The sequence below is a fragment of the Saprolegnia parasitica genome (assembly GCF_000151545.1).
Source record: "Saprolegnia parasitica CBS 223.65 unplaced genomic scaffold supercont2.12, whole genome shotgun sequence".
Lineage (NCBI taxonomy): Eukaryota > Oomycota > Saprolegniomycetes > Saprolegniales > Saprolegniaceae > Saprolegnia > Saprolegnia parasitica.
This window is the reverse complement of record NW_012156406.1, coordinates 242,369-259,052: the sequence shown is the minus strand read 5'-3', so window position 1 is coordinate 259,052 and position 16,684 is coordinate 242,369. Positions and strand designations below refer to the sequence as shown.

Below are 16,684 nucleotides of genomic sequence, written 5' to 3'. Positions count from 1 at the left end.
GACGAGCTGCGAGCTTCGTGTGTCGCAAGGTCGCCCCCACGGAGGCGCCAAGTCGACGCTCTCGCCCGCGCCGACAGCCCCCGTGCTCTAGGTCTAGCAAGGACTCGGGCTGGAGAATGCGAATCCAGCCCTTGTTGGTCGGTATTTAATGAGGGTATATATATAAAGTGACATCGTTTCGGGCCAGTTTCAAGCATGGCGGACGCGGTCGCCGCGCCCGACGTCGACGGGACCGCGGTGCACAACTCGAACAGCGCGGCGCTGCATTTGCTCGACCAGTACGTCGAGGATGGCATGCTCACGCCGATGCAAGCAGCTGCGTACAAGGACAAGTACACCAAGCTGTCGTCGTATGTGCTGGAAACATACAAGCGCGAGAAGGAGCTGCTCAAGAAGGCCAAGCAGCTCAACGGCGACCTCCTCTCGGAGAAGATCCGGCTCGAAAAGCAGAGCATTCGCAAGAGCGAGGAGCTCGCGATGAACTCCAACTTGGAGAAGGAGAAGGAAAAGGCCAGCAAAGAGCTGGCCGACTGCGTCGACCGCGAGACGATCTTGACGTACGAGATCACCGAGCTCCAGCGCGAGCATGCCGAGCTCCTTACGCGCAAGGAAGACATGCTCGCCGAGAACGCGCGCCAAGTCGAGCCCGAAGTGCGCAAGATGACGGACGAGATCGCGCGGCTCGGCGACGAGGCCGCGCGCATCTCGGTCGACATCCAAAAAGAAGAGCGGCGCAAGAACGACTTGGTCGCGCGCTGTGAAAGCTTGCGGGTCGCCAACGATGCGCTCGATGCCGCCAACAATGCCGAGAAAAAAGTGCTGGCCAAGCTCCGGGGAGACCCCGAGCGCATCGCCAAGCAAGCCGACGTCGTCGCGAAAGCGGTCGAGAACCTCGAACACGAGATCAAGCGCCTGCAAGACCGACTGGTCATTGTGAATGCGCAGTGCTCGGCCCAGGACGAGAAGCGCAAGGAGGCCGACGACGTCCAGAAAGAACTCAACCACAAGCTCGACGTGCACCGAGATACGATCGACCAGCGCCAGCGCGACGTGGACCACGTGAGTTTGCTCCTCACGGACGAGCGGCAGACGCACGCGACGCGTCTTGGCGATCGCGCGCGGCTGGATCTCGCACTGCGCAGCGCTGAAATGACGAGTCGGCGCGAGACGGACCGGCAGAGCTCGCTCGTCAAGGAGTTTGACCGGCTCAAGAAGACACTCAAGAAGAAGATGGTGCAAGTCGACAGCGCCAAGAGCCTCTTGCCCAACTTGGAGGTGCAAGTGACGGACGCCGAGCACCAAGTGCGCGCGATCCAAGCCGAAAACAAAAGATGGCCGCCGACCACGTCGACCTCAAGCAAGACGTGGACGTGCTCATTGCGCGTCTCTTCAAGCTCGACACGATCGAAAAAGCAAAAGTCGACGAGCTCCAATCGCTCTCGCAGCGGGTCAAGGACTACGAGACCGAGCTCGGCCAGTGGGTCGCGGAGGAGGCCAAGCAGACCAAGATCCTCGCGCTCCTTAGCGCCCAGCGCGAGATGAAGGCGCGCGCCGCCTCGACCGCGATCGACAATGAGAAAGCGACGCAGCAAGAGCTCAAGATGAAGGAGCTCGTGATCCTCGACTTCGCGAAAAAGTGCAACGAGACCAACAACCGGCTCAAGGAGTTCTCGGCGCTCTACGACATCGTCAAGAACGAGCGCAACAAGTATGTGAATTTGATCCAAGCGAGCTCGCAAGCACTGGCCGAGATGAAGGAGAAGATCAAAATTCTCCACAACGAAGTCGAAGTGCTCCGGAACGAGAGCTTGGCCAAAGACAAGGCGCTCACGAAAGAGCGGCTCGCGCACCAAACGGCGCAGTGCAGCCGCGACAGCCTTCGCCTCGACACCAACAAATGCCACGAGCTCTATCGCATCAAGCAAGAGCAGGTCGAGCAGCAAATCGTCCAGATCGACAAGCTCAACTCGATCATCAACGTCACCGAGAAAGACATGCTCCGGCTCAAGAAACAATACGAGATCGCAGTCGAAGCGCGCAACTCGACCGGCGTCCAGCTCATTGACCGCAACGACGAGCTGTGCATTTTGTACGAAAAGTGCAACATCCAGGCTAAGACGCTCACGGACGGCGAGCTCGCGATCCAGGAGAAAGAGCAGCAGAGCCGCATGCTCCACATCAAGCTCCTTGACATGGAGCGGCAGATTGAAACGATCCGAAAGAAGGTGCCGCTCGTGCCAGAGTACGCGAGTAAGGTCCTCTCGATCCAGCACGAGCTCAAGCAAGAACGCATTGTGACCGAAATGATGTGTCGCGACCTCGAGACGCCCAAGAACGCCGAGCGGTGGCGGCCCCTCGACGGCGACGACCCGGACGAGGAGCAGCTCAGCGCCAAGCTCGCGTTCCTCGAAGATCGGTTCAACCTCAAAAAGGAATGCTGCTCGAGAAGGAGCTCGTGCTCGAAGAGGTCACCAATCTCTCGGACAAGCTGCGCGCGCAGGCCGCGGACGGCCGCGGCGACACGCTCCAGCTCGCCAAGAAGGTCAACACGTTCCAGGTCAAGATCAAGGAGACGACGCGCAAGATGATGGCGACGGTCTCGGAACTGTCCATGTTTCAAGCGACGGCCATGAAGCTCCAGCAAGAAAAGCACGACCACGAAGCCGCGTTCGCCGAAGCGCAATGGAACTTTGAGAACGGTCGCGCGCCCAACGCGCAGTGCGAGCACGAGTGGTACCGACTCGAGGCCGCGCGATTGGCCCGCGACGACCGCCGCGCGCTCACACCGCTGCTCGTCCCGTCGCAGATCACGCGCACGACGGCCGAGCCGCGCCCGAACGCGTACGTGCCGGACGAACTCGGCATTCCCAAGCCGTATGGCGGCGCGGCGCCGTTCAAACCCACGCTCACAGGCTCCACGATGCGTCATATTCGGCCACCGCAGCGCCGCGACATTGAAATATAATCGATCGATCTTGTGAGTAGCCTCGTATCAAGCATCGAGGAATGCAAGTCGAGTGGTAGGACGTTTTTCGTAGGGCATCACTCCTTCGTGCCGCTTAGACTTCGGGGCCGCTAAAGATGGCGTCATCCTCGTCGTTCGTGAGCCAGGACTTGGCCATGCTCGAAAGCGCTTCCAAGCGAGTCGCAATCGGTGCGTCCGCCATTGCCTCCTGGGGTGGTCGTGGTTGTGGACGCTCGGACCCGCTGTCGGTGCGCGAGGTTGGTGGCTCGATCTCGACCGACCGAGGGCGCGGCTTCTTCTCCTACATGGTTGGTTGAGTCAACAAGCGACGAAGGGGTGTCGGCACACCTGGTCCCGCAGCGTCGCGAGCAGCGCATTCCGTTCCCGCCGCACCTTCATGAGCTCGGCATCCCTACACGAGCGTGACAACGACTTCGAGACACGGGCGCGCACCGCTTTTCCAACTTGCGCGTCAGAGACTCGACCTTGGCCGACTCGTTGGCCTCGGCTTGGTCTTGGGCGCGGGCCCACTGCCGCTCGAGCTGGCGAATGTGCAGCTCCTGCTTCGCATTGTCTTTTTGCAGGGTGCGCACTTGGTCGAGTAGGTCCTAGGAGATATGGCGATCGCGTGCGCGCATCTGAAGCGCTGGCGCACCTCCATCTCAAGCAGATGATCGCTCTGCGTCTTTCGAAGCAGCGCATCCTTCTCGGCCACGCGTCGGTCCCATTCGATGCGCTGGTTTGAGCACTGCGCCTCCAGCTCGCGCACTTGGTCGGCATGTGCGGTTTGGAGCTGCGAGAGCTCCGCCTTGACCTGGGCGAGCTCCGTCTCACGAAAGACGCGTGTCGTCTCGGACTCTTGCATCGTTGTCTAAATCGAACTTGAGGTTCGCACGAGGTATCGCAGTACGACGACCTTGAGTGCCGCCAAAGCACGTGCGAGATCGTCCGTCTTGGCTTGCCACTGGCACTGCACCTTGACGACGCGTCCTTGGAGCTCCCGCGCGTCTTCCTACATGCTGAACTGAGCGTCGTCGAACGCGGTGCGCGCGAACCTGAAGACGGGCGACGAGAAAGGCACGCTCGTGTTCGAGCTGACGCGCGTGTGCTTCCAGCGCGTCACGCGGCCACACGCCAAAGTCGACAGTCGGTCGACGGATCACGTCATCATGACTTGTCTCGTCAAATGAAACAGGCACGTCATCAACAGTGACGACGTCGGCCATTGGCACTGGCGCATCCGAGAGGTCGGGCAAAAACACCAGAAGAAACTCGCCCCACGTCCAGTGCACGGTCGCATGCGACGTCGGATACAACGACCTCAGCGTTGTCTCCATTTGCTGGGTGAGCTGCGCGAGGACGGCGGGACCGCCGACAGTGTTGCGCACGCAGACATCGCGCCTACCTCCGGAATCGTATCCTTACACTCTTGCATGACGTACTTGATGGTTTGCAGGTACTTGGCCGCGTGCACCAAGCCCGTGTCGTACGGATCGAGGCGACGAAACGCGGCGCGAAGGACCTCCTCCATGCCGTTGCGAAGCCGCACGGACTGCATCCTGGGCTCGTCATCAGCGGCTCGAGGGCGCTTTTGGAGCCGCTTGATCCACACACGCTTGTCCGCTTCGATGGCTGCTTGCTGGTTGCGCAGACGCACATACTGGCGCTGGAGCGCTACCGAAGCGAGCTCGACCGTCCGCAGTAATCGTTCCAGTCGCTGGTTGTACTCGTGCAGGCGTGTGAACGCGTGCTCGAGCTGCTTCACCAGCCCGTCGTCCTATCAATGCTAGTAGGGAGGCATCAACTCTCGTAGAGGTACCTGGTGCAAGGCCAATACAGCGTGGCTCGTCGCTCGCAAATGAGCTCGCTCGTCTTGGAGCCGCGTGACCGTTTTGGCCAGCTTGGCCTCGGTGAGCGCCTTCTCTTGCCGCAGCTGCGACGTCTGGAGCTCATGGAGCTTGATGGCGGCGCGTGCATCCAGCAATCGCTGCTCTAACGCTTGGTTCTGCTGTGTCGTGTGCGCTAGCTGCGACTACAGAGAATGGCGGTGCGTATTGAAGGATCGCTTAAGAGAATCTACCTCGATTGAGAGGTGTTGGCTGGATGCACGCTGCTGCACAGTGTATTGAAGGGCCTCGGACCGCTTGGCGGCCACGAGGAGCTCGAAGACTTTGGTGCGCCACTGCGTGAGGAGTCGTTCGTACGTCGGTGCCGATCCTGGTCCTGCTGCAACGACGTGCGATTCTTGGAGTCGAAGCACTTCTTGCAGCGCAGATACGCGGTCTTGGAGCAAAGCGATCGTCTCGTTGAAAGGTTCGACGGTCAGCGTCTTGACACTTTGATTCGGCACCGACGCTGGCTCTGGCATGCGCAATGTAGGACGGTAGCTTGGCCTCTCGGCTACCTCGCGCGCCTCTCTAGCCGCTTCCTTCTCTGCGGCAGTCAAGGGCCTACACCAAGCGTACTTCCACATTGTGAAAGGTACTCGCAGAGGCGTGTACGTGTCATCGAGGGTCGTCACTTGCGGCAGCTTTGTCGCGACGGCAACGCGGTAGTTGGGCGACTCGTCGAGGCGAAAGTTGCCCTATGCGCCGTTGCTGAGGTTGGTACGAGCTGTAGGTACTGCTACCTCGAGCGTCAAGTGCGTAAGGAGCGGCAGTCCACGGAGCGCATCGAGCTGGTCCATGTGCTGTAGGTCGTTGTACGCGAGATCGAGCTTGGACAACGCGGTCGCCGAGCGCAGCCACTCGAGAGACTGACTACACGCACAGTGCTAATAGATATCTGAGACCAAGTCGTACATGCGGTTGTGTGCGAGGAGGAGGTGCGCGAGCTGCGGCAGCTGGCGGGCAGCGTCGGTGGCAGGCACGTGAGCTGGTTGTGGCTCAGGTTCAGGCGGCTCACGTACGCCAACGCCGAGACGTCGCAGTCGATCGCGCGGATCTCATTCCGCGACAGGTTGAGGTTGCTCAAGGTCGGGTACTCGGCCGCGATCTCGCGGACGAGGTCCGGCGTCAAGCGCTCGAGTGGCATTTCGACGCCTTTTTAGCCAATCAGCTTCCGCGACCACCACAAGATCGTGGCAATCCGCTGGCAGAAAGGCCGCTGACTACGTGCAGCAGGATGGACTCGACCGGTCTCTTGCTTGAAGAAAAGCGTGGACGTTGAAGGGCTACATGTGTGGTGGGAGGTACCGTAACTGCGCAGCGTGAACCAGCGGGTGGCCAGCACAAGTCTCCAAACTCCTTGGAGCGTCCATTGGGCCCTTAAACGATTGTCGACACCTGCGAATTCCCGCCGAGTTTCGTCGTGAGAGAGGACGTGTATTGCCTAGCGTTTCGTGCTGCAAGCTTCTCCGACGTTGCGCGCGAACGCTGGTTTATTCGCCTTCAATCGACGTGTCTACTCGTCCTTCTCAACATATTCAAGCGCCTCGTTCTTGCTCAGCAGGGGTCTCGTCACGATCCTCTGGAGAGCAAGCCAGATCGTGACCATCGCGCCGAAAATGGTCCACCTTTGTGCAGCGCTTGGGTGCGTTTGCGACACCAGCTTGAAGCCACGGCGACAGGCGACCCCAACGCCATTGCTGCATCAACCATGGTGCGGCGTCCTTGCGACAGCCACGAATCACGTATCGTCCCACTCTCTTTTGAGCGCCGCCCAACGTTCCGTCCTCTGCCAAGTCAATGAAACAGCTGCGCACGCCAGATTGCTCTTCAGCCAGCAGCCATGAATCAATCTTCCGTGGCGCGAGACGCTCGTTGCCTTGCGGGAGTGAGGCCTCTGCGATTTCGGGTCGCCGTGCATATAACGGGCGGGCGCAAAGACAGCACGAAGCGACGATTGCTCCAGTGCCACCGTGCGCCTCTGCTGCAACGGTTGGACAAAAAGCAGCCAGCCGGACGTAGTACAGTACGATTCGGGAAGCTCGGTCAGGTTTCTAGTTGGCTCTTACGTCGTTGCGCTCCTGTGGCGCTCAACGTGGCGCCCACCAGCGTGCGCAGTTTCGTAGTGCATGTAGCATGGTGGACTGGGCTGGATGGTCGGACCAGATTGTTACCAGATCCAGATCCGTAGCGCGACCTTGCTGTGCGACGTACTTCAACCCAAAGGACAAGAATAAGTTAGCTTAGTTTACAGAGACGGCCTACGCCGCTGCCCGCCGCGTGTCCAAGTACAGGTTGAGAAACATGTCGACTTCGTCGCGGTTCCACTCGTCCGAGACGCGCGGCGTCAACGGCTCATAGTACGTCGCGTCGTCGTCGTCGAGGCGCAGCTGCAGGTGAAACTGCTCGTCAAACGTGACGGGGTCGGTCGCAATGCTGTCGCTGCCGCGGCTGTGCGCCTCGACGTAGAGCTCGTGCTCGACGAGCGACGGGCGCTTCGGGCTGTACGGCGTGAAGCGCTGAAAATGCGCGGTCGGACTGCGGGGCGTCGGGGCCATTGTTGCTTTTGGAGTCTTGCGCTCGAGGCGGTCAATTGGATTATGGCACGCCAGGACGGAATCGTGCTCGGCTCGTTACAGCTGCGGCTACTAGAGTAGCACTTGCACTCGGAGGCAGGAGGAGGAGCGGGCGGTAGCTGGCCCCACAAGGTGCAAAGATGCCAATCTGCACCGTCTGGTGTGTTCTCTGTCCACGCATTGAGCGTGCTTATGACCCGACAGACGTGACCAACGGACGCGTGGCCAGCAACGTACGGCCATGACGTCCAAGGTGGCAGTGCGCTGCACCCAAGACGACCTCACATCTCGTGCCCACGTCGCTCCGATGCGGTACCTGCGCGCGCGAGCTGCGCGCGCGGGCGGAGAAATCCTGGCGAATATATTCGCTGCGACACACTGCAAAGGCGGCAAATACAGTGTATGGAGAATTCGATTTTGGCGAAACGGCGCGCGAGAAACGATGCACGCGCTGCGCAACTTCGTGCTCGGCGTGCTCCAGGAGGCGTCGTCGCGGCAGCTCCAGCACCTCTCGGAGACGCTGCGGCTTCCGCCGATGGCCACCAAGGCCGACGTCCTCGCCGGTATCCTGCACCTCATCGAGCTCGACCGCGACTCGGCGCTGGGTACACTGTATCCAAGCACGGACCAGCTTCAACGTGGGCTTCTAGGGATCTTTGTGACATGGCACCAGACGGCGGTCGCGGGCGACGACCAGGTGATCGCGCCAACCGCGTTTGCAAACGCGTTCGTGCCGATCCCGGGGTCCTCGACCGAAGCGATCGAGCCGCCAACGTCGCTCTTTGGGTTCGAGCTCGACGAAGAGCTGAGTGTTCTTGCGCGCGACGTGAGCGTACTCGAAGCCGCATACAAGGACGCCGAGGTGCACGTACACAGTGGCCGTGCGTCGTACGAGAAGATCAAGCGCTTCCTCCAAACACTCACCCAAGTAAAACGACGCGGCATATCGGGTTAGCGTGAAAGCATTGCAATATGTACTAGCTGCGCGCCAAGGACATCGAGTTCCGGCGTCTCCTCCTGCAGAAGAATGACGCACTCCGCAAAGACAATGCGCGCCTGTCCCGCACAGAGACGCACACGCGTGCGCAGCTCGAATTTTTCCTCGGCGGCTGCTCCCGCCTTCGTTCCAAACACGATGCACTCATTGAAGACGTACGTACAAGTAGCCAAGAACGACACCTCTTCCTCGCCTCTACGCATAGATCGCATGCAGCACGGCAAGCGACGACATGGCGACCCATGTCCTTCTCGAGCTCTACGGCGGCGAAGTCGGTCTTACGCACGTACCACGAATCTGGCAGTATTTCTGAGTTTGCCGTTTACCGCAGCTTGTAGGTGTTGACGCGCACGTTGGAAGCCAAGTGCGCGCACTTGAGCGCCACGTGCGCGAGCTTGGACGCGGCGCATGCGACCATTGCGTCGCTGCACGCAAAGATAGACGAAAAGAACACGCTGTTCGCGACGCTGCAAGCGAAATGGGACGCTGCGGCCAAAGACGCGACGTGCGCCAAGTTCCAGCTGCGCAAGTGCAGGAAGCGGCTACGCGACTCGAACGCCGACGCCGCGACCGTCTCGCACCTGCGCTACCACTGCCTCCAGCTCCAGCGCATGGTTACGGACCTTCTCAGTGTCAGTCAAATCCACGCGCTCGCGCTCAATGACGCCAAAGCCAACTTTACGAAGAGCACCGAAAAGAAATCCATCGCGTGGCGGGTGCTGTCGTATTTGCGCTTCGTCTCGGATCGACGCCTCGACCCGTCCGTCGCGAGTGTGCCACCTCACTTCCCATTGATCGTGCCGCCGCCAAGAGCGCGCAAGGACGTTCGCGACACACTACCGATCGTCGTTGTGCTCGGCATGTCGTCGCTCGTGCATCAAGTGGTCCTGCGCTTGAGCAGCCAGTTTGGCTACGCCCATTTTGACGTGGACGAGTGGCACAGGGGGCTCATCCCGGTCGACCCTGAAACCCCCGACGACGGAGAGAGACCGTTGGATCTTCCCCGGTTGGCCCGCGCGGTGGCTGACACGCCCTATTGTCTCCTCCACGACCACGCGTTTACGACCGACGACGTCCGGCGGCTCATTCAGCACGGCTGCCGCGTCGATATGGTGCTCGACTTCAGCTCCGTCGACGCCGACGCCGCGTGGCGTCGGCTCCCGTTGCACACACCGCTGCACCCGTCCATGGTGGGCCTGGACTCGGTGTCGTGGTCGTCGGCAGACGCCATGGTGGCGGCGGTCGCAAGCACGTGGCAGCGCCGCGTCGCGTCGGCAGGGGCGACGATCGAGTGGGATCCGGTCACGCGCGGCTGGAACGAGCGCTGTGCGATGCTGGCCGAGGAACTTGGCGCCAAAATGGCGGTCGTCTGGGCCGCCCATCAAAAGTCCGTCACCGAAAAGCCGCGGCGGCAGCGGCTGTCGCGGCAGCCAAGAAGCGGTCCAACACACCGGCAAAGAGTCGATCGCCCACACCTTCCAAGCCCGGTCGCAGTGACCCTACGGGCAAGAAGCCGCCGGCGACGAGAGGCAAGGCAACTCCTGCCAAACCGACAAGCCCGGCGAAAACGCTGGCCACACGGACGACTGCGGGCAAGGGAGCGACACCCAAAAAGCCCGTGTCGCCGCCCAAGAGCCCCGCAGTTAAGCGCGCGCGGTGAAATGAAGAGTCGTTGTACTAGAAATCTTAGCATCGAACAGCGCGGCTGGACTGCGCACTTAGCGCGGACGCGTCGCGTTGGCGTCGGCAATGCACCTTAGGAGGTCGTTGTGGATATGGCCGTTGGATGCGACGATGTGGCGCGTGTGGAGGTTGAACGCCCCGCCGACCGAGTCCGTGACCGCGCCACCAGCTTCCGTGACGAGCAGCGAGCCCGCGGCGACGTCCCACGAGTTCAAGTCGAGCTCGAAAAAGCCCTACGCAGTCATATCTATCTCTTTCCGTCCATGTAGGTAATGTACGTACCGTTTGGCGACCGCAGCTCGTCCACGCGAGCTCCAAGGCGGCGGCGCCCTGCAGACGCAGCCCACGGCACGTGTTGGAGAATTGGTGAATGACGTCCAGCATGGGCAAGCGCACGCTGGGCTTGGTGCCGATGCCGAACCCGACGAGGGCTTGCTCGAATTGCGTTTCTTTCTGGCTCACATGGATCGCAACGTCGTTCAAGTACGCGCCATGCCCACGCATCGCGCTAAAGAGCTCGTCGCGGTACGGATCGTAGATGACACCGACGACCACTTGACCACGGAACGCGACCGCGACCGAGACGACGCTCGCGGGGCGCGCGTGGACAAAGTTGGTCGTGCCATCGATCGGGTCCACGACCCAGAGCCATTCGGCGCCATCCATGGCCGCAATCGCAGCGCGCGACGCGTCGCTGCCAGCGGCCACGTCTTCCTCGCCAAGCAGGCGGTGCGTTGGGTGCTTGCGGGCCACATGGGTCGCAATGAGCTCCTGGCACTGCTTGTCGACGACCGTGACAAGGTCATCCTTGTTACTCTTCGAGACCGCTTCCGTACCCAGGTGCAGGCGCATGTGCTTACCCGCGAGGCGCGCTGCCTCCTTCGCCGTCGCCAGCGCTTCCCACGCCGTCGTTGCTTCCATCCCCTTGGAGGATTACTTAGATGTGCGGATGTAACACGCGGTATCCTATCACACCTCTGAAATTACATATTCAAAAACGGAAACCTCCGTCAACGCATAGATTCGGGTGTCGCGTCGGTGGGATCGCTACACCGTGGCGCGTGTGCCTTTGGTCCAACGACCGTCGCGCGCGGCTGGCATGACACGCCACGCGCCCGAGAGGCTCGTCGCAGCTGCTTTTCTCTGCGTTGGCTTCAAATAGATACAAGCGCTGCCATCGATGGTAGTGCACGGGACACGGAATCTAGCACCGCGTGGTAGTACGCTGGATGGGTAATGCGCTGTTCCTGGAACAACGAGGGTGGCGCCGTCGCTTTTTAGGGTATTGGTAACCAGGTCACAAAGCAGCCTCGACCCCAGCACGTCCATGGTCCGAGAGCCCTCTCCACCACCTCCAGTCGATGGTCCATGACGAGAATGATGTTGAGCTTTGAGACTATTCTGTACAATACATTGTAGTGTTATGCTCGCGGGTCCTGGTAGCCCAGTAGCACCTCCATGAGGCAGTTGGTGCGCGCAAACGAGCCGAGGAGGAGCTCGGACATTGTGAGCTCGCTCTCGAGCACGCTCTCACTGGTAAGGACGTCCACGTACGGGATTCGGAGCGCCAACACGTGCCGGACAACGGTGTCTGCTGGCGTCAGCCCGTGGCCGAGATGAATACTAGTTTGGATCGTCAATACGAATCATCATGCGGACGTACAGGATCGTGTCGTCCGAGGTCCACGTGCACGGCGAGGGCGGGTGGACAGGGTCGTAGCCCATCGAGCGAATCACAAACGTCGTTGCGTGCGGCTGGAGATAGCGCTTGAGACCGTAGTTGCAGCGAAACAGCGGCAGGCCCTCCGAGGCGACGTGGAAGTGGTAGTAGATCGTATTGGCGTCGACCGTCTCAAGACGCTAGGCGTGGGATGCTGTACCGCCGCAATGACCGTCGATCAACGCACCTGTAATGTGATTTCAGGTGTCACGAGGTCAGTGGTGAGCACACGCCAGACGCGGTCCGCGACGGACGCCATCGGCTCGGTCCACGCCGCGACGCGGGTGCTCGTGAGAGAAAGGACATCGTGTGGCTCGTCACCGACCGTCACATAAGCGAACGAGCCAGTGCGTATGTCCAAAATGTTGTGCCGAATGAGCGTGGCTTCGAGGCGAGAAAAGGCGTCGTCGAGTCGGCGGTGCATCGCGGCGGCCCGCTCAAAGATGCGAACGGGCAGCTGCGCTTCGTCGTACCACGCGTCGGGCTCGGCCGTGGCCTATGTACTGTACACACGCCGAATCTTGGCTAGACGACGCACCGGTCCGTGCTGGAGGAGGAGCTGTTCGAGAGACCGTGCGAGCTGGAGCTGCGTCTCGACTGTCGCTTTGAGCCGACTGTTTTCTTGCAGCGCAGAGTGGCTCTCGCTGGCTTGGCGGCGCGCGATAGCTTCCCAGCCTAAATCGCTCTCGCAGGGCGCAGCCTTGGCATAAAGCCGCTTAACCTCGGCCTCGAGCGCGGCGCATGTCGCCCGAAGGTACTTGAGCTCGTCGTAGTTGCGCTTCTTCTTTCGCGGGGCGACGCGTGTGCTCATGGGACTCGAATGGTTGCTCGGCGATGCGCGCATGAATGACAATAGATGTCCTTGGTGCTGTACGCTTTAGCAGTGTCCGCCTAGCACGCGAGTCCTGGCGCCAAAAGAGTCAAAAGAGTCGCGCAAAGAATGTCGGTCCTTACCGAACACAGCCGAAGAAGTTGCACGTGGGGCCGGAAGTCGGGGTTCCACTGTCGCGCCACTACCGGTAGTGTGGAGCTTTTCTCCACCACCGTCCAACGGCGAGCGTTTCACGTTCTCGGTCTCTCGTGGCGCCACGTATGTGCCATTTCAAATTTGTGCAATCTCAAAGGCAAAGTGGCTGTACAATTTAGAGGAGGTCCCACGGCCGTCCCTACAACGAGCAAACTGAGGAGCGGTGGTGCCGATGACTCAGCGTGAGGGCTTCTTCTTCAAGCTGCGCATCTGTGGCAGCACATGGCGGACGAAGCGAGTACATGAGAAAGGCCACCCAACAGTGGAGGCAGCCGCAGATCGTTCTCGTGCACAAATTTTGCACAAGTGGTATCTTCGTACGTCTCTCTCTGGGCGTCTGTCTTATAGTTGTGGTATTAGTTCTAGTTAGTACAAAACCGCTTTCCTGCATCGCGCTCGCTCCGACCACGAGCGCGGAAAGTCGAATAAATAGCAACGGCTTAGATCACAAGCACGTCCATGGCACCCGGGTGCGTCGCCGGCTGCTTCGCGAGCGCGAACGTCAAGTAGCACGGCTTCGTGGGCTCCTTTAGCATCGACTCGATACGCGCCATGCTGAGGTAGACCGTGTGAATGTTGTTGATCGAGTGGAGCTCGTAGGCGTCCGAGACTCCGGCTTGCTCGAGGGACCCGCCGGGGTGAATGCTGCGGACCATGACGGGCTTGGGGCACTGCGCAAACTCGAGCACTTGCGTCGCGCCGCTCTGATGGCCGTTGTGCATGAGCATCGTGAGCTCGTTGTGGTTTTCGGGCGTCACAGTCGCGCCATTGACACGCAAGAGGACGCAGCCCGACTTGACCGGGAGGCTCTTGTCCACTACACGCTTGACGATCACTTGCTTGGAGAAGTACTCGAGGCCGAGAATGAGGCCCATGGGTCCTTGGCGCCACTCGTGCCGGACGATCGGCGTCGTGGCTTCGTCGCGGTGCAGCTCGAGGCCGAGGCTCTCGCCGCACCAAATGTACTGGATGATGTGCTCGGGCCCGTCGTACTCGCCGGCGTACGTGCGACTCGAGATCGCAGGCGACGCCAGCACCATCGTCGACATGCTCGTCCTCTTGGGTCGTTGGCGGATTCGCAAATGGTCGGCGCCGTGGCCATCACCACAGTGGCACTTGCACGCGCCCCCGCCGGCACTGGTTTGCGGCACGATTGCCGGATAATCGCATTGAAATCGGCATGTATGCCGGATACCACAACAAAAATCGGCAGACGCCGCACCGCACTTGGGTGTCTGCGACAAGCGCGACGTGAAAGTTGAAGGCAGCGCGTCAATGGCCGTCGAACGAGTGGAGGCGGGCGCTGCCAATGAACTTTGTCCCATGAAAAAGCTCCACGTACACTGTAGTAGTGCGTTCTGCCAGTTGCGCCGCGTTGCCATCTGCAAGCGTCGGAAGAAGAGAAGATGCGGCTGCCAATGGTGATGATGCTGCCTTAGCCGTCCGTCAAGTCAATCAAGTTGTCTGTGGTTGGCGCGTCACGTGTCGCAGACGACGACGACCCCACGATGACGAACACGTCGCGGGCGCAGTTGGCACCGACGATAGCGTCGACAGCGGCAAGGGTAACGGGCGGCGTTAGGGCCAAGACTGCCTCGGCTTGCGCGTGCTTCCAGAGGCTGCACGGTGGCACCCGCCGCGCATCGCTCAACTTCTGTCGAAGCATCGTCAAGTGGAGGCGTCGGTCGTCCTCCACTTGGCATGGCAGCGTCAAGCGTGGGACATCTTCGAGGTCGCCGCGCAGTACCTTGGCCGCCAAGTAGTCGGCCGCCACGTACGTGTTGGTGGCATACGCGGTGAAGGAAAATTCCCACCGCAGCACGCGCCTACATCCGTGTTCTTAGCGCCCTTCGTTGGAAAAAGCGATCAAATCGAACGCCATTTCGTACTTTTGGACGAGCTGGACGAGCCAGGCTTCGATGCCATCTCGCAGCACCCCCTTGGGAACCTTCTTGGCGTCCGTCTCGGGCCATTGGAGGCCTCGCTTCGTCAAGAGGCACTCGTCGACGAGCTGCTTGAGCGTAAACCGCTTCTCTCTACATCGTGCGTCATCCTACGCACGTCGGATCGCATCGAGCTGTACTTGGTCTTGGCCGATTGCAGCGTCGCGAGCACGTGCTGGGCTTGGTCCGTGCTCGGGATCGACGTCGTGGGCGGGGCGCCGTCGCAAATGTCGCACGACTGGCCGCACGCGTCGATCGTTTCGGCAAAGTACGCGCCCATGTGCACTTTTCGGCACGTCGCGCGCTCGCTGCAGTAGCTCACGATCGACGTAAAGTTGGCGGGGCCGTCGCGCTCGGCGTGGACGAGCGCAGCGACCCGGGGCACGTCCATCGGTCGGTAGTACAAAACGCAGTGGGCCGGGGCACCGTCGCGGCCGGCGCGGCCCGATTCTTGGTAGTAGCCTTCGAGCGACTTGGACAAGGTGGCGTGGATGACGAAGCGCACGTCTGGCTTGTTGATGCCGAGGCCGAACGCGATCGTCGCCACCATGACTTGGAGGTCGCCCGCGACCCACGCCGTGTGCACCTAGTACGCATGGTAGTACGCATCATACTAGTACACATCGATCCGTCGACGCACTGCATGGCGGTCGGGGTGCTGGGCGTGGTAGTACCCTGCGGCGACACCAGCGTCGGCGAGCGCGGTAGCCAACGTCTCGGTTTCCTTGCGACTGAGGCAGTAGACGATGCCGGCCGAGGTCGGCGCGAACGCCTGCACGCAGCGCACGAGGTCCTGCGTCGCGATCGCGTCCGAGGCGTCCTTGCGTCGGACTTCATAATGCAAATTCGAGCGCAGAAACGACGTGTGGAAGAACGCGCAGTGCGGGATCTCGAGGAGCTTCTTGACGTCGTCAATGACCGACGGCGTCGCGGTCGCCGTGAGTGCGAGCACGGGCACGACCGGGAACTGGCGCTTGAGGATCCCGAGCTTGGCATAATCCTACTAACACCGGGTACATAGTGTCCACCGCAGCGTACGAGGGAGTACGTGACGGAAATCGTGGCCCCACTGGCTGCAGCAGTGGGCCTCGTCAATGACGAAGCGCTGGAGCCGCTTGGCGTGGTACGCCTTCTCAAGGCGCGACATGAGCAACTTGCTGCCCGAGATCTTCTCGGGCGTCACAAAGAGCAGCAAGAGCGGCGTCTCGTCTTTGCCGACGAGACGCGCGTAAATGGCTGACGCGTCTTGGCGCGACGTCTCGCCCGTGAGCGTGCACGCGGCGCCGTCGCCGTAGATGCGGCAAAAGTGCAAAAAAGATATAGAACGGATGCAGCGTTGACGTACTTGGTCGTGGATGAGCGAGACGAGCGGCGAAACGACGACCGTAAAGCCAGCTGCCTACAGCACCACAGCAAGTCCATTCGACGCCGTCGCACAAGAGGATGGATACCTTTTCGAGCACAGCGGGAAGCTGGTAGCAGAGACTCTTGCCACCACCGCTGCGCATGATGACAAACGCGTCTTGCTTGCATAGCGTGGTCTGGATCACGGCTTCTTGCGTCGGGCGAAAGGCCTCGAGGTGAAACTAGTCGCACGAAAGCGAATGCAGCCTTGCCTGCTAGCGTACCTCGTGCTGAAGCGTCGCGGCCAGCGTCGCCGGCGTCACGACGACGGGCGCGGTGGCCTCGATGGCGTCGGTGGGCTCTGGCGCCGATGTCTTCTGGCGCTTCCGGCGCCGTCGCAGCGCATCAATCTCTTCTTGGAGCTCCATCTGCCGCTGCAGGAGCAGCTGCATCTCGTGCTCGACCTCGGCGAGCGCCGCCTCCTTGGTCGCAAGCTCGCGGTCCATGGTCTAGGGGACGAATTATCCGGTTTAACCCGCTCAC

General features: G+C 60.9%; 8 protein-coding genes across 8 annotated transcripts; 2 read left to right on the top strand and 6 right to left on the bottom strand.

Annotated features, from left to right (window-relative positions):
* Window positions 1–174: 174 nt before the first annotated feature.
* SPRG_04666 (hypothetical protein) lies at window positions 175–2,965 on the top strand (the record flags this gene model as incomplete). The annotated part of the gene is made up of 3 exons (XM_012343074.1): window positions 175–1,302; window positions 1,332–2,344; window positions 2,413–2,965. The coding sequence occupies exons 1-3, from the start codon at window positions 196–198 to the stop codon at window positions 2,963–2,965; spliced, it is 2,673 nt and encodes an 890-aa protein (XP_012198464.1). The 5' UTR covers window positions 175–195.
* Window positions 2,966–3,020: 55 nt separating this feature from the next.
* SPRG_04665 (hypothetical protein) lies at window positions 3,021–6,016 on the bottom strand. Its single transcript, XM_012343073.1, has 13 exons — window positions 5,835–6,016; window positions 5,595–5,724; window positions 5,467–5,549; window positions 5,370–5,415; window positions 5,046–5,324; window positions 4,785–4,997; window positions 4,408–4,742; window positions 4,021–4,366; window positions 3,882–3,977; window positions 3,621–3,836; window positions 3,419–3,573; window positions 3,314–3,377; window positions 3,021–3,266 (listed from the first exon to the last, which is right to left on the bottom strand). Exons 1-13 carry the CDS (start codon window positions 5,996–5,998, stop codon window positions 3,060–3,062), a joined length of 2,334 nt encoding a protein of 777 aa, XP_012198463.1. The 5' UTR covers window positions 5,999–6,016; the 3' UTR covers window positions 3,021–3,059.
* A 1,083-nt stretch (window positions 6,017–7,099) lies between these two features.
* On the bottom strand, window positions 7,100–7,409 carry SPRG_04664 (hypothetical protein; the record flags this gene model as incomplete). The annotated part of the gene is made up of 2 exons (XM_012343072.1): window positions 7,100–7,112; window positions 7,144–7,409. 2 exons carry the CDS (start codon window positions 7,407–7,409, stop codon window positions 7,100–7,102), a joined length of 279 nt encoding a protein of 92 aa, XP_012198462.1.
* Window positions 7,410–7,848: 439 nt separating this feature from the next.
* SPRG_04663 (hypothetical protein) lies at window positions 7,849–9,921 on the top strand (the record flags this gene model as incomplete). Its single annotated transcript, XM_012343071.1, has 6 exons — window positions 7,849–8,032; window positions 8,078–8,355; window positions 8,409–8,579; window positions 8,630–8,710; window positions 8,763–9,811; window positions 9,855–9,921. Exons 1-6 carry the CDS (start codon window positions 7,870–7,872, stop codon window positions 9,919–9,921), a joined length of 1,809 nt encoding a protein of 602 aa, XP_012198461.1. The 5' UTR covers window positions 7,849–7,869.
* Window positions 9,922–10,077: 156 nt separating this feature from the next.
* Window positions 10,078–11,042, bottom strand: SPRG_04662 (hypothetical protein). The gene is made up of 2 exons (XM_012343070.1): window positions 10,390–11,042; window positions 10,078–10,340 (listed from the first exon to the last, which is right to left on the bottom strand). Exons 1-2 carry the CDS (start codon window positions 11,026–11,028, stop codon window positions 10,143–10,145), a joined length of 837 nt encoding a protein of 278 aa, XP_012198460.1. The 5' UTR covers window positions 11,029–11,042; the 3' UTR covers window positions 10,078–10,142.
* Window positions 11,043–11,516: 474 nt separating this feature from the next.
* On the bottom strand, window positions 11,517–12,638 carry SPRG_04661 (hypothetical protein; the record flags this gene model as incomplete). Its single annotated transcript, XM_012343069.1, has 4 exons — window positions 11,517–11,730; window positions 11,771–11,967; window positions 12,015–12,323; window positions 12,366–12,638. 4 exons carry the CDS (start codon window positions 12,636–12,638, stop codon window positions 11,529–11,531), a joined length of 981 nt encoding a protein of 326 aa, XP_012198459.1. The 3' UTR covers window positions 11,517–11,528.
* A 638-nt stretch (window positions 12,639–13,276) lies between these two features.
* SPRG_04660 (hypothetical protein) lies at window positions 13,277–13,986 on the bottom strand. Its single transcript, XM_012343068.1, has one exon. It carries the CDS (start codon window positions 13,901–13,903, stop codon window positions 13,295–13,297), a length of 609 nt encoding a protein of 202 aa, XP_012198458.1. The 5' UTR covers window positions 13,904–13,986; the 3' UTR covers window positions 13,277–13,294.
* A 276-nt stretch (window positions 13,987–14,262) lies between these two features.
* Window positions 14,263–16,647, bottom strand: SPRG_04659 (hypothetical protein; the record flags this gene model as incomplete). Its single annotated transcript, XM_012343067.1, has 7 exons — window positions 14,263–14,680; window positions 14,744–14,890; window positions 14,938–15,383; window positions 15,438–15,797; window positions 15,846–16,196; window positions 16,249–16,383; window positions 16,426–16,647. 7 exons carry the CDS (start codon window positions 16,645–16,647, stop codon window positions 14,290–14,292), a joined length of 2,052 nt encoding a protein of 683 aa, XP_012198457.1. The 3' UTR covers window positions 14,263–14,289.
* Between the last annotated feature and the right edge of the window lie 37 nt (window positions 16,648–16,684).

What these genes read in the sequence shown, in the direction of transcription:
- SPRG_04662 (XM_012343070.1), bottom strand. Translation starts at nt 11,028, where the DNA reads ATGGAAGCAACGACGGCGTGGGAAGCGCTGGCGACGGCGAAGGAGGCA. An exon ending in CGAGCTGCGGTCGCCAAACG is followed by an intron (nt 10,341 to 10,389) that starts GTACGTACATTA and finishes ATGACTGCGTAG; the next exon opens with GGCTTTTTCGAGCTCGACTT.
- SPRG_04665 (XM_012343073.1), bottom strand. Translation starts at nt 5,998, where the DNA reads ATGCCACTCGAGCGCTTGACGCCGGACCTCGTCCGCGAGATCGCGGCC. An exon ending in GTGACGACCCTCGATGACAC is followed by an intron (nt 5,416 to 5,466) that starts GTACACGCCTCT and finishes CGCTTGGTGTAG; the next exon opens with GCCCTTGACTGCCGCAGAGA. An exon ending in CTGTATTGGCCTTGCACCAG is followed by an intron (nt 4,743 to 4,784) that starts GTACCTCTACGA and finishes TAGCATTGATAG; the next exon opens with GACGACGGGCTGGTGAAGCA.
- SPRG_04660 (XM_012343068.1), bottom strand. Translation starts at nt 13,903, where the DNA reads ATGTCGACGATGGTGCTGGCGTCGCCTGCGATCTCGAGTCGCACGTAC.